General features: G+C 36.3%; 1 protein-coding gene across 1 annotated transcript in view; it reads right to left on the bottom strand.

The window, feature by feature from the left end:
• Positions 1 to 16,236, bottom strand: part of LOC127444927 (glypican-6-like) — a 397,241-nt gene that overhangs the window by 50,112 nt on the left and 330,893 nt on the right. Inside the window, exons 5-6 of the mRNA XM_051704591.1 lie at positions 13,223 to 13,353; positions 11,057 to 11,200 (exon numbers count right to left, since the gene is read on the bottom strand). Coding sequence (XP_051560551.1) covers positions 11,057 to 11,200; positions 13,223 to 13,353 — 275 coding nt within the window. The remainder of the gene's footprint in view (positions 1 to 11,056; positions 11,201 to 13,222; positions 13,354 to 16,236) is intronic.

Here is a 16,236-nt window from a genome sequence, read left to right as displayed (position 1 = left end):
AGAAGGCTCATCAGTGCCTCTTCTTCCTGAGACGGCTGAGGAAGTTTGGAATGAACCGCCACATCCTCACATGGTTCTACACCAGCACTGTAGAGAGCATCCTGACTGGCTGCACCACTGCCTGTTACCGGCAATAGCACTGCCCACAACCGCAAAGCCCTGCAAAGAGTGGTGCGAACTGCCAGACACATCATCGGAGGTGAGCTTCCCTCCCTCCAGGACATAAATGCCAGGCGGTGTGTGAAAAAAGCTCGGAGGATCATTAGAGACTCCAGCCACCCAAGCCATGGGCTGCTCTCACTTGGGAACTGCACCCAAGACTTTCACCCACTATTGCACTTGTGTATATGGTTGTGTTACAATAAAAAGTGAAGCTCAGCAGTTACAGAAATACTCAAACCAGCCCATCTGGCACCAACAATCATCCATGTGATTATCTAATCAGCCAGTCGTGACCGTAAAATGCCAGCGGTGACTGTTAAGAGAGGGTAAGCATCATCAACAGACCAATGAAATAAAAGATTGAGAAACGGATGCAACAAAGCCACAAAGTAATTGGTAGGATGTCACTTTTCAAAAAGTTGAAAGCTAATAACACTTTGAAATGTTCCAACATGATCACACAGGTAAACGACGTGTTGCTTCCAAATGTTCACGTACCCTGAAATCGACCACATTCTGCCAAATTTCTAACAAGTGCAATCCCTCATCAGACATTTTTGCATTAATTTTAATGTGTTCACATTACCCCTTTTGTGCTACCTGAGACACGGGTCCTGGTCCCATGGAAACCAGGAAGTAATCACATTCACACAAACAATGGTGAGCGCAATTCTGAGGCTGCATTTTCACTCTAAAATGACATTTTTACTCCACAGATGGTCAGGTTTAGGGTTGGGGTTTGGGTTAGAGGGTAGAGTTAATAAAATATGCAGTCCTGTAGACTGTATTGCATCATTTACAACTAAAAATACAACTAAATTTTTGCGCCATTCTGTGGAAATTTCACCTGGAGCTACACGTGCCCATGCGTTCAACGAACACTTCCAGCTTCTGCCACTGCGGACACTGATTTGAATTTCAGTAAACACAGACCAATTTCAGCTGAAGAACACTGGACATTCTGGTGCTGAATTCACAGTGCAAAGAGTCTGAATGTTCAGCGTTTTTCAAACTAGGAAGATCCCTGAATTATTATATATTAAAATAATAAAACTTGACACGCAAAGTTATGCCGACATTTTTGTAACAACAATGCACTTTAAAACTATTTATACTGTGAAAAATAATTTCTTATTCAGTATGTTGTCTTGTTTTACAACAAACATATCAAAAAATTATTGAAACAAGATACATTTACTTTAACCCAAAAATAAACATTCTATCATTAATCAGTAATCAATTACTACGTTGTTTAATAAGATAGTGGATGCCAGTGAAGTCCCGCCAGCTTTGTTGACCAGCGTCACTGTACCGATTTGGAATGTGACCGACTGCTCCAATTATTGACCGATCCAGCTGCTGTGCCATGCCATGAAGATCTTCGAGCGTGTACTGGACCGCCGACTCCATGCAGTTGTCACGATATCGCAGAATCAATGCGGCTTTGTGAGGGGATGTGGCACAACAGACGCTTACTGATAGAGAAACACCGCGGAAAGAAAAGAACTGTGCATCTCACCTTCCTGCACCTGGAGAAAGCCTTTGACCAAGTCCCACATGACCTGATCTGACACTCCCTCCACTTGCACAGCGTATCTGAAGCCTACGTCTGATGGGTCCAGCTACTCTACCAAGGAGAAACAAGTGTGGTTCATTTATGGCCATATATCTGATTTCTGTTTGGGATAATATGTCTGTGTAAGTGGTTTTGTGTTTATTGTGAGGTGTTCACAGAAGTAGAATATTATAGAATATGGAAAATTCTCAACAGGCTTTGTTATAGAAAACAAATGTATACTTCTTGTTTATAGTTTATACATAGACCAAGGTAGGAAATTACACAAAATACTTATTAACACAAGTTATGTCAGTCAGATGAAATAACAGAAAATACAGTAACCAAACTGTATTTAAAAATTAAAAAACTAACCAAACATTTTCTGAATTAAATGTTCTCTGAGTTCTGCTCCTGCAGGATGCATTCTGCTTTGATGTGGGTTCAGTGGATCATCATCATCAGTAGCAGCTGCATCTTCATCATCATCACCACAAGCATGACCCTCTCTTCCTCCTCAGGATGTTGAACAAATTTCCGTGACTGCAATGTTGTGACTGGATTTTTTGGATTTTTGGGGAAAGTCAGCATGGTGTTCATAAGCTGTAACAGCAAAGGTGTGCTTTCACAGCCTTTCTAACCAAAGACTTGCTGAGCCACAGGCCATCACCAACCACCTCCATAAAACTTCTCATAGCACAATAATGCAGTGCAGCTAAGAACTGCACTGCTGGACTTAAGGCGTAGTTTCTTCTTGTGGCCCTCTGAAGATGTGGTTTCACAACCTGCAGCAATTCAAGGATCTTGGTCCTTGGAATCCAGAATTTTCTGATGTCGTCATCAGATAGAGAGTCAAGTGGAGAGAAATGTGTCCTTATGTAGGCATTTATATACACTACCTGACTTCTGCGACACCTTCTGTGCTCAAGCCGTAGGATTTTTTGTAAAGCTGCCATTGTTGAGCATTTGATACACACAGGGATACTGTATTTGTAAGGAGAGTCATTAATACACCTGCTACTGATGCACCTGAGGAATGGATAGAAACACCTTGGTGGATAATAATCATCTAAATTAACTAGCAAAATGTGAGTGTTTCATCAATGATTTATGACAATAATAGGGCACAGCTTAATTTGATTATCAAATTATTGTATTCATCTGTTAATGGGTTTTTGGTTTTAAAATAGGCTGCTTTCGTGCTGTTTTATTTATTTTTTTCAAAGTTTTCATGCTGTGGCTTGGAAAAAATGAGAAGTAAGGCCTCTCTTTAGAATTGTCTGAGGGTTTAAATAAAGGATGTGTTTTATGTCATGTTTGGCTTATATTATCATGGCTATTATCTCTGTTGCCATGCAGAACCACACAGCTTCACCAGACCCCCATTTGACAGACCCAGTCTATTTCTTTCACTCCATATATATTTAATTCTATACCTTCCATTGTGTCAAGAATAAAAGTGGCGTTATTATTGGTTTTTGAAGAGTGCGTATATGTTTTGTGCTCAAGTTTGGTAAAGTGAGGTAAGAGGGAATCCCCACTATTGCAGCACAATGCTGCAAGAGGTCACAATGAAAACAAACACACGAGCAACAGGGGCATGTGAAAATAAAGCGAAACAATGGAGAAAAGAAAATAACAGAAATAGTCCTTAGATGCCATGTTCATTATTAACAGCAGCGTCACAGGGAAATTACATTGCTGTGGAGCTGCTTACTGACCAAACCGTTTACTGTAGTAAAGAGGACTCCACTTACAAAGTGCATATACATGTAAATGTCTATTTTGTGTCTTAAGCAGTTTTTAACACAATAAATGGCTTTCTGTCCATGTAAATGAGCTGTTATCATTTGATATCCATTCGATCTCTGCAGAAGTTATCACTCCACCCCCTGAGTAACGTCATTAACGAAAGCTCCACATTGTTGAACCAACATGGTTCGAATGATGGATGTGTGACATAGTTACTAGGGTTTCAGGAAAACTTTGTGTCTAGCTAGTTAGTTTCTCTAATGATGCATTGTACTATGGTGATTCAGCAGTGAGTTAAGTTGTTGTACGGGAAACGCACCCCAGAATAGCAAAAATAAACAATATTTTCAAAACAGATTTCTGAATACACCCCCCGTCTTCTGTTGGTCAAAAAAAAACAAAAAAAAAACAGATAGTCTCGCCTCCCAACTCACGCCATTGGTTAAGTAACATTGTTGGGGGTGGATCTTAGTGGGTCGCTCAAAACAAGCAGAGCAATTTTCAGAGTGCCACAGAAAGAAAGTGCTTTATGGTTTCCAAGAAAGTTAACCTCTGAATGGCTTACAAATACATAAAATTATGCAGATACAGGTCAGGAGCTTCAGTTAATGTTCGCATGCATATGGGCTACAACAGTAAAAGACGACATTGGGTTCCACTTCTGTCAGCCAAGAACAGAAAGCTGCAGTGGGCCTACCATCTGTGTACCTCAGCAGAAATCAAGATTCATCAGACCAGGCTACTGTCCAGTTTTGGTGAGTCTGTGCCCACTGCAGCCTCAGCTTTCTGTTCTTGGCTGACAGAAGTGGAACCCGACTTGGTCTTCTGCTGTTGTAGCCCATCCGCCTCAAGGGTTGACATTTTGTGCATTCTGAGATGCTATTCTGTTCACTAAAATTGTACAGAGGGGTTATCTGAGTTACCGTAGCATTTCTGTCAGCTCAAACCAGTCTAGTCATTCTCCATTGACCCCTCTCATGAACTGCCGCTTACCGATGTTTTCTGTTTTTAGCACCATTCTGAGTAAACTCTAGAGTGCCCATTTGGCACTAAAAATCATGCCAAGGTCTAAATCACTGAGATCACATTTTTCCCCATTCTGATGGTTGACGTGAACATTAAAAGATGCTCCTGGCCCGTATCTGCATGATGTTATATATGGCTTTGCTGCCACACAATTGGCTGATTAGATAATTGCATGGATAAGTAGGTGTACAGGTGTACCTAATAAAGTGGTTGGTGAGAGTGCGTGTGAGTATATATATGAAGTTGTATGCTTAAATGTTTGAAATTTGATTTGTAGACAAAAATATAATTGTGCCACCATATTAATTTATTTCATTATACAACTAAAATGTAATAAAAAATAAAAAAAAGTTTTTGAAATTGATGACTTGGACCAAATAATAAAGAAAAGCAGCCAATAAGTGCCCAACATAGATGGGAACTCCTTCAATACTGTTTAAAAAGCATCCCAGGGTGATACCTCAAAAGTTGGTTGAGAAAATGTCAAGAGTACATGTCTGCAAATTCTAGACAAAGGGTGACTACTTTGAAGATGCTAAAATATAACACAGTTTTGATTTATTTTGGATTTTGTTTAGTCACAACATAAATCCCATAGTTTCATTTATGTTATTCCATAGTTTTGATGACTTTACTATTATTCTAAAATGTGAAAAATAAAAAAATAAAAAATAAATAAAGAAGGAGTAAGTGTTTCAAAACTTTTGACTGGTAGTGTGTGTGTGTGTATATATATATATATATATATATATATATATATATATATATAAATTTATATATATATATATATATATATATATATATATATATATTGCAGTACATTATAAATGACTGACCTTAACTTTACGACTGACCTTTAAGTTTATTAAAATATATACCAAATCTTGAGAACACAGAACTGCAGAGTTAATTGACAGTGCAGGGAGATCGATCAGTTGTGTTATTCGCAATGCTTTATTCCCTTAAGAGGATGGTTTATGCTAAAATTAATGTTCCTATGGTTACAGTGTCCTCTCTGATTGGTAGATCTCAAACACTTGGGGTCATGAAAGGGATGCATGGTTCAAATACATCTGATAACCCTGGTTTAGAAAATCATGACCCTTGGGGGGCCTGGGTAGCTCAGTGGTAAAAGACGCTGGTTACCACCCCTGGAGTTCGCTAATTCGCTAGTTTGAATCCCAGGGCGTGCTGAGTGACTCCAGCCAGGCCTCCTAAGCAACCAAATTGGCCCGGTTGCTAGGGAGGTTAGAGTCACATGGGGTAACCTCCTCGTGGTCCCTATAATATGGTTAGTTCTCAGTGGGGCGCATGGTGAGTTGAGCGCAGATGCCACAGTGGATGGCGTGAAGCCTCCACACGCACTATGTCTCTGTGGCAACACGCTCAACAAGCCATGTGATAAGATGCAACTGGGATTCATCCTCTGCCACCCAGATTGAGGCAAATCACTACGTGACTACGAGGAATTAAAAGCGCACTGGCAATTGGCAATTGGGTGAAAAAAAAAAAAAAAAAAGAAAATCATGACCCTTACATTATATTTAAGCTTCTTAAAATCTTTGGAATATGATTGCCGCACACTACATTGTTCTCACTGTTTATTAGCTGGAATGATTTGAGGGACAAAAAAACTTCAAATAAGAATGGATAATATTGCTGTTAAGCCTTTGTAGACTGAGCAAAATCCTATGAACTTCATGGCAAAAATATAAACACCTTTTTTAATATTAATAGTGTAGTACCAAAAACAATTGGCACGGATATTTGAAAGTTTATTAGGTTTTTTTTTATATTTTATGAATGAATTCAGGGCATCAAATCATAGTGCCCTGCCATGAGTTGAAGTCATAAAGCATTTTCGCTATTTCGCGTTATTACACTTGGTATTTACAGGCAAAAATGCGCCACTGGCAACCTATAAGAGAACACATATCCAGTTGTTTGGGTCAGGCCAGTTCTTGCCAACATAAAATCCTTCTGCCATATAATTAAAAAGTTGCTGTAGGAAAGCATATTCCCTTTATAACACTCTGTGATGGTGAATAATTCACCCAGTACTCCAGTCCTGATTCATGACTTTGAGTTAACCCTGCAGATATGACTCAAAATCCATTTTGTACTGTGCTGCTAGAGTTTCCTTTCTACTTATTTCCATATTTCTCCTCTGGGCCAGCAAAAGGACTCACATTTACAGTTAAGAGCCTCCTACATGTAAACTGGAGATGCAGAGTATCATGGAAATGGTGTTCGTAATATCCAATGAAGGCATTTCTGTCTGGTTTAGAACGTGGCCTAACCAAATATCAGTTGGCAAATGATAATATGGCAAATATCATCTTGGCCTTATTTGTGTGCTTCTGCAAACCCAACTCTCATTCTTCTTTGGATACACTGTCATCTTGGTAAACGTGGTGATTCCTTTAAATGCGTAGATCCGGGGATGCAAATTAGGAGCAATCAGTGTTCAGAAAGCAAACTAAATCACTTAGAGTGAATCATAACTTTAAAAGATATCCGTTCCAACGATCGGCTCATGCACCAACTGACAAGAAAATGTCGACCATACAAGCTGATTTGTAGCTGCTTTGGGAAAAAAAGCAATCGACTCATATGACATCCTACAAATCAACCACCAGGGCAAACACGAACTGACGCTAAGCAAAAGCTTTATCTTCTAAACTACGGTATGTCATACGGTTGACATTCTTTCTGTTGAAATACGCACAAGACATCAGGAAGTCAAGCGAGCCTTTGAGCTAGAAAAGTCCAGTTAGACGCCTACAAATAATGAAGCGGGCCTACATTGAGTGAATGTCTCAAAAACAGAAAATGATTCATCATCTAAAAAAATTAGAATTAAGTTGCTTTGAGAGCACAATAAATAAGAAACAAAAAGGGAATGTAGTCACATGGCACACTTGAATTTGTAATTTTGCTTAACTGGATGCATTATACTTCAAAGACACTTCCCAAGAGAAAATTACATTGATTGCTCAAATACTGATTGCAGACTTTGGTATCTTGGCAAATCTGAGCAGAGTTTGAGACATTGTCGAGATCTCTTCTGAAACTCTAGAAGAGATTTGTGAGATTTTTAGGGTGTTTTTCTCACGAGAAAGGCTGAAGAATTAAGGAAAATACTCTGTTTGCTCTCAATTTTAATCTAATTGCTGTCTAGAAGAAACAATTGAGAGATTATCAAGATCTCAGATTTTTTTCTTCTTCTCTTGTACAGGTTAGATTAGATTAGATTGCAATTTCCAATGCTGGTCCAGACTGGTTTATGCCAGTTTGGTGCTGGTGGACCAACATAGCCATGTTGTTCAAGAGCAAAACTGGTTGACCAGTATGGTTTTTCTGGTAATGTTAGAAGTCTTACTGGCTGAGCTTGTCAAATACTGTAGCTTTACTGGAACAGCTTTCAAAACACAACATATGCTGGTTGTAAAAACACAACTGTGAAGATGTGTAAAAAATAAATCATTACTCAAAGACTGTACTTTAAGCACTTTAACTCACCAAGAGCTCAACTCACTGATTCTGTTTAGCGTCTTGAAAAGCCCCTTATTTTAAATGGCTTGTGCGGGTGCTCTCATTCACTCGGGTCCCAAGAGGACGTCTATAAGTCTCATGGTAAGTGCTTCCATTAAAACTTCAATGAGCTATAAAACCTATGTAAATTCATTTCCTTAATCATACTTACGATACTTAGGTCACGTACAGCGAGCTGCTTTTATTTGCACAAGTGCTCCCATAACAACTTCCATATTCACAGGCAATAAGACCTTTGCAAATCTCTCATCCCAATTTTATTTCTGACATTTGCCTTGTTCCAAAACCGAGTTGCTGCCTCACTGTCTACTTTTTTATAAAATAATCTAAAAATATCACTAACACTTTTCAATAAAATTCTAAATGTTGACACTAGTTAATGCATTATCATGTATTAACTAGTGTCAACATTTAGAATTGTATTGAAATTATTTATATAATTTATATTTATATAAATTTTATTTTATAAAAATTATATTATATATTCTTTTCAGTTCATAATGCATTTACTAATGTTAATGTACAGTATGCAGTACAAATGTGAATATTCTATAACACATTTGCAGAAATGCAGAAATTACCAATAAACAATACTTTTACAGTTAACATATACAACCTTATTGTAAAGTGGTACCAAACATGTCTAAACTTTCTTAAAACAAATTAATTTAAAATTGTGTAAGATATTAAGAAAGTTTTCTTGCTCCATTGTTAAATTGTTTTTCTTTTAAGTATAAACCTGATACAAATTGTATTTATGCTTAAGACTAGAATAATAATAACATAAATAAAACAATAAAATAAGCATTTTTTTTAAACAATGGGATTAAAAAATAAACTTCATTCATGATATATTCTCAGAATTAATTAATTTCTCATGCAAATTTGTTTGAAATATTTTTTTCCATGTTTGATTTTAAAGACATTTTTGTTTATCTATTGTATGCTAAAAAACGAAACAAAGAAATGGTACTGTATTGATTCGCAAATTGAAGTGCAATGTAAATTCTCAGTCCTAAAGCAAAACCAGTTGAGAAATGCTAAAAAAAAAAGAAAAAAAAAAATATAAGGAACAATGACCATAAAAAAAACACAACACAACAGGATACAGTTAAAACCTTCTCACCGTCACAAAACATCATTATTTTCATTGTTGATACAGAAGCATTATTTATTTATTTTATGGAAGACGTCCTTTTATTGATTTATTTTATGCTGTAGACCCCTCGTTCTTGTTCCGTCAATACGTTTTTCATTCCTTTGAAATTTTCCAGCCTTTGATTACAGTCCAGACCATTTTCGTTCCTCTCAGTAACTGTAATACTGTAACTCAGTGCTGTGAATTAGCTGTGCTGACAACCATGATGATTCGCTGCCACTTCAAATCCATTCATTTACTAGAAACTCCCGCAGAAAGACAAGCAAAAGTTATTATTTTCAAGCCTTTACTTCTGTACGTAATTTCCACTACCAGTTACATTTTTGGTTTTCATTCGGCTATTTGTCATTTAGCAAAATTCTTTGTCCCCAAAGCATCTTATAGGACACTACTAGAGGGACATATATTTTCAGATAGTTTTCCACTACACTATCACCCATATACATTTATAAAGGGTGTTATGCTCAGAATGTGAGAGAATGCAAATACTGAAGTATAGTCTAGTGCATATTCTGCATAAGAAAATTCTGTACACATTATTCATACAGTATATTCAACAGTTAGCTTTAATCAGAAGGTGCCCTTTTCCAGAGCTTTAATGGAGACTGACATTTAATAGCTCTCCAAGAAAACAAGTTCCTTAATTCTCATCTGGCTTTTATAGAAAGTGCATTACAAGTCTGGAAACAAAGTCAGTGCTAAAGAGAAAGAGATGTAGAGACTTCTGGTAGCCACAAGACAAATGACAGAGGTAAAGTAAAAGAAGTGTTCGACGGCTTACGCTATGTTGCATCGTTCTCCACACAATCCTCTGGGAAATGCAAGCACAAAAACAGAGAAAAAAAAAAAGGATTTCATTGAAAGCGTAGATGAGCAAGAGAGATACGAAGCATACGATGATAAATATGCATTAGACAGGAAAGCAATATGTACGATTACATTTGATGAATGGCATTGCTGTGATATACCATCCTATTGTAAGTGCATCCCTTTTCAGACAAATGCATTCTTCTAACTCAACATTTATTTAACCATCATGCATCTCCTTTATGCAATTTGAGGGTTAACTTTAGACACATTCAAGGATGGAATGAAAAAAGTAATTTGCCAAAAATGGATGGAAAGTCATCTGAAATGATTTCCATAAATTAGCTGAAGGCTAAAATAAGATTACGCACAAATGCAGTTTTTCTCTAATTTTAAGTCAATGTCATATTTTCATTTATACTTATAAAGCATTATGAGTCAGAGCACTCAATTCCAGTGAAGTATCTGAAGTAATTTTTAGAAACAATTCATTGTAAGTCGAATATATATATATATATATATATATATATATATATATATATATATATATATATATATATATATATATTATTTATATTATTTATTTTACAGTTTGGTAAATTTACAAACTACATTTTCTTTAACATTAATTTAATGATTTTATATTTATCAAAGTTAAGTATAGGTATTTTTTATTTTTTTTTATTTTTTTTTACCAAATTTAATTAAATAGAAATGTTTTCCTTTAATTTAATCTACAAAATGCAATTTAATCACCTAGTTTTAACCACCTTTGAATATTTATTTTCTATATATATATATATATATATATATATATATATATATATATATATATATATATATATATATATATAATTTTGCATTTCCCTTGTTGCACATTCTAAACCTCTGGTAAAATGTTTTAATTTATTTATTGCAATCAGCATCTTGTGCATCCACCAAAAGCTTTTCCCAGTATTCTCCTGGGTCTGAACTCTAAAGGCGATAATCGCCCACTCGTGCCCTCCTAAACTGCACCACCCTCCCTGCTACCCACTCACCAGTCTATCGAGGCTGGTGCCAGCTGCCGTGGTGGGCCTCTCTTCTGGGCTGAATGGTCTGAATCGACTGTTGAACATATCCGAGATCCCACGGGCAGACCGGCCAATTCCAGCTGGCTTGGGATGACCGCATCCTTGGAATACCTATAATTACCAAGTGAGAAAGCATCTGTTTTAGTGGTTCGGATACAAAAACAGAAGCAATTTAAAAAAGGTGAAAATGAAAAATGAAGCTGAGGGTGATTTGGAAGGAACTTTAGATATCTTGCTTCGAGTTGTTCATTTATTCAGTGTGTATAGTTTGAGCCACATTTTTCAAACACTATATCCTAATTTGATAGGTTCTTAAAAGGGATAGTCCATTCAAAGATAAACATTTAATCATTTAATCACCTTCATGTTTTTCCAAACCCACATGGCTTTCTTTCTTACAGGGGAACAAAAGTTTCCCATTATATGGAAAAAGATGCAATGAAAGTAAAAGTTGACTGAAGTTGACATTTTTCAATATGATTTCTGCAGATGCCAAGTAAATGAGAGGCAACCTCTCTTAAAACGGTTTTCAATCTAATGAATCTGAGAGAAATAATGTATACTTTTAGTTCACATGCTGACGTCTTGTAGATGCAATGAATTCGGGGCAAGCTGACACTGATGGAACATTTGAATGTCATCCCTGGCTCTCATGGCAGAAGGATGTCCTTGAGCTGATGTTGCACTATCTATCACCATGATTCCCGTTCAAAGTCTCTGGTTGACATGTACATACTGATTTACAAACTGCTTTGCAAAAGCTTTTAATGTAAAAGCGGACCACAGCATTATAACACACTGTATATTCCTTCTTTTCTTTCCTTCCTCTCTTTACTCATTCCCTTCATTCCTTCCTTTCTTCTTTTCATTCTTTTTTCCTTCCTTTTGCTCTTTTTTCCTTCCTTCATTCCATATTTTTTCCTTCCATCTTTTTTCCTTTAATTTTTTCCTTCCTTTCTTATTTTCGTTAATTTTTTCATTCCTTTTTTCCTTCTTTCCTTCATTTTGCTTTTTATTCATTTCTTTCTTTCTCCCTTCCATCCATCTATCCATCCATCCATCCATCCATCCTTCCTTCCTTCCTTCCTTTTCCCCTTTCTTTTTTCTTTCTTTCTTTTTCTGCCTGCCTTTCTTTTTTTCCTGCTTTTCTTTTTCTTCCTTCCTTCCTTCCTTTCTTCCTTCCTTGCTTTTTCTACTTTCCACCCACCCACCCATCCATCCATCCATCCATTCTTCCTTTTTCCACGACACATTTATTTATTTATTATTATTATTATTATTTTTTACCGGCCTATCTGTTGAACGCAAACAGAGATTTACAGCAAATATTCTTGAATTTGAAAGTTCCTTTGGAAAGTTTTGATACCTGCGATGTGGTTTAACATGTAACATGTTTTATGATAGCCATGCATATTTATTTAACATTATAACTACATTTTGTACAAATACTTTCTTTTTTATTTATATTATCCATTTTAACATACTTCTTTATTTTATAACTAAACATTATATGTATAATGTTATATATTATTATATAATGTTTTATTTTTATTTTTTATAATATCTATTTAAACATGTTTCTTTATTTTTTTTCATCCTAAGGCTAACTTTAAATGCTATATTGAAGAAATATTCAATCAGGAAATATTCTTTCAGGTTTGGGTGAATGAATACCCTCCAAATATTTACATATATAGAAAAGCATTGTCAAAGACTGTCTGGATTGGGAAATTCTTTGGACAGTAGTGTTTGTAACAATGTGATGTTTCTATGAACAAAATATTTTACATCGGTCAATAACCTGACAGTCATTTTGTGTGTCCAAATCTATTAATCTATTATTTATATAAAAAAAAAAAAAGAAGAAGAAAAACATGCCTGGATAGAAAGATACACAAATATTATTTTATTTCATTGCATTGCATTGCAAGTAAATAAAGAAATAATTGAATAAATCAAATTTTCATTACTGCAACTTAAAAAAAAAAAAGATACTTTTATACATCACGCCATTATTTATTGTACTGCCTTTCATTTAAGCTTATTTCTACAAACAAAACTCATAGTAGAATGTAATGAGACCATTGATGATAATGTCTGCCTAAATGTTTGTGTGCGTGTTTGCTGACATACCTTGGAAGAAACTTGCATACTGTTGTCCTGCATGATCATGATGGCTTCAGAGATCTTCACATCGATTGGCTCCATGACGGCTTCAATATTAAAGGGCCCTTCAAGTCTATCAGCGACCAGCAGCATGGCATCTGTCACAGCATGAGAGAAGACCCAATCAAACACTCACTTACATGATCTTATCAACAAAACACACACAACACAGGTTGTGATGCTTCAACTGATTTGAAAAGAAAGACCTCTCTTGTTTGTCTATATCTAGAGAGAGAGAAAAAAAACCTTTGCATGAGTAGATTTTGCTGTTTGTTTAGTCAAACATTTCATGCATTGAATTTTGCTATTTCAGTCATTTAAAGTCTACAAAAAACAACAACAACAACAACAGAAACATGCATAACAAGACCAGGAACGTGTGTTAATAAAGTAAATAGAATCAGTTTTGATTTCATGTTGTCTTTAAATTACCCCTTTTGTGTTAACAAACAAATTCAATTATGTGAATTTAAAAAACTAAATTATCAAAGTCTGAGATCTACAGATGGCAATTGACATTTATTAACCTCTAACTAATCTAATTATGCCCAGACATGCCAGTCAAATGACTGAAGTGTCACATGGTAAATAACTCAACAGACCCTTGAGAAAGCCATTGAGATGGCATGGCTAAGTACACATTAAATTTCTTTCTATAAACCCTACAGAGTTGTATATATGACTGTCACATAGGCATAAAAATGTGTAATGTATCGATTCATTTAGTGGCAGTAAATAGATTTTACCCTTTAGGTTGTTCCTCATGCACACATTTTGAAATCTGTAGACATATTGTTTCTTTATAACGTCCCTTGCAGCTAAACAAATGCCATAATTTGTCTACATGAAAGACAGTTTGTTAAAATAAGTAACAGTGTCAGGGCAGTAATGTGTACATTTCCTTAAACATTATCTTTGAAAATGCCAAGAAGATGCCAAATAAACAGTTGTGTTCTGTAATTAAACAGTTGCTTGTTTTTATTATTTATTTGGCTCAGATGTTGATCTTGTTTGAAATAAAGTATTTGATTCCCTTTTTTAACATTTGTGATTCTACTGTTCCATTCACACATAGAATCAGCCACAAAACAAAAAACCAAATTGTACCTTGGTACTACTGTAATTTTTTACATTTCAGGAGTGAACACCTCTACTATGCCCTGGCGTATGGTGCCATTCTCACCGAGAATGTATGCCAAACTCTCCAAAACTTGGCGCGCACCTTAATCAGCTCACATGTACGTTTCAGGAGTGAACGCCTCTACCGTGCTGAACCACATGGAGGACATAGATGAATGGAATCCCGACTTTGCGCTCTTCAATGAATTGCCAGGCCTGCACCACAGGGGGGAAAACCCTTGGGCCAGCCGAAGCACTTCTGACTATGTCAGATTGGCAAACGAGGTAACCAGAAGTCCCCCCAAACTATTGTTTGCCCCAACCCAGAAGAAGGCTCGGTTCATGTCTCTTCTCCCTGCAATCACTGCCGTGAGAGTTAAAATCGTGTGTTCTTGAAAACATGAAAATGAATCTCGAATGCATCTCGAAGCTGTTGCTCAGAGATACAGTTACATACTCGAAAAAAGTTCTCTTTTTTCCTCCTCACTCTGCCACAAACCCACACACTCTCGGCCAGAAACCAAGACTCTGTGCCCTCTCGCACTTCAAGCAAATGTTTTGAGCATGTTAACAGGTATTTCCAGGTGGGAACCGTGATGCACAGATACACATTTTAATGTGTGAGGCAGCTGCCTCGCCCTTCAACGCCGTTGTGTCCTCCACGATTGAGTGCAGGACACGCTTATACTGTGTTCAGAGGTGAAGAACCTCTTAAATGGCTTTTGAAGCTGTTACTTTCTTATTCCAAAGGCTTAAGTCAACTGAACCAGACCCTAATCACCTTTCCATTCAAAAAGACTAGGCAGAGAAAAACTTTTCTTCTGCCAACTTTATCGCAATCAAAAGCCCAGAGTGGCAAGCACAAAAACTTTTTTTGCTTGCACATCTGTAGCAGCTGAGGTTGAGAGTCAACTCAGTAAGAATTCTCTCGCACAACATGTGCATCCGCAGATGCACGCAGTTAATTTATTCTCTATCACATGTAAAGCTTCAAGTTGGGGAGAATGATTCCTCTGAAAACATTTCAGAGAGCACTCGGGTGATGGCCGCCTCAGCTGCTGCCACACCGCTGGGCTAATAGCACATAAGATCCCTTCAATGGGGGTTGGTGCGAGAGTGCTATGGAACGCATGATGTCACAAAATGACATCAGCAACTTCTAACGACACGCCACTGTTCAACCGCGCTGTCTACTTGAAAAGATGTACTCATTCGAATGACCAAACACAGCATGAGCACCCCGAACAAGTTCAATAGGGCTAAAATGACATATAAAGAATCTAAAATACAGTAACTGGCAATATATCGGACTCTGAAATTATTCTGACTAGAACTACAGTATAAAAAAGTGTGATTCAAATGAACAACACATCAGTGGTGACATATAAACCGATCAGCCACAACATTAAAACCACCTGCCTAACATTTGTAGCGAATTACATCAAATAACTTATTTAGATCTTTGCACGCATTCTTCCACCTTTATATGTAGGAAAACAGTATGTGTGAGCTAGGAATTAATTTAAACTGTTCTTATTCTATATTATTATGTAAGGAAATTTATAATGGAATTAGTCGCGTTCGACAACCATTATAAATTAGATAAATGACAAATAACTAGATTATTTGTCTGAATAAAATTCTCCACCATTAAAATTGTAATATAACATCTTGTTGTATCCGCTCACAATTTCTACTGTAAGGAATTAGCTTTAATAAGGGAATTATGGTTAATTCACTTATTGGAGTAATATTATTCTCATGGCTTATTGAAAATAATATTACACATATTTAGGTACAGCTTTGAAGCGAAATCTTTTAAAAACAGGGATGAGATTATTTATCAAAATATACCACAGTCA

The sequence above is a fragment of the Myxocyprinus asiaticus genome, chromosome 8 (assembly GCF_019703515.2).
Source record: "Myxocyprinus asiaticus isolate MX2 ecotype Aquarium Trade chromosome 8, UBuf_Myxa_2, whole genome shotgun sequence".
NCBI lineage: Eukaryota > Metazoa > Chordata > Actinopteri > Cypriniformes > Catostomidae > Myxocyprinus > Myxocyprinus asiaticus.
Note: the sequence above shows the minus strand (reverse complement) of the source record. Positions and strands in the feature narration are given on the sequence as shown.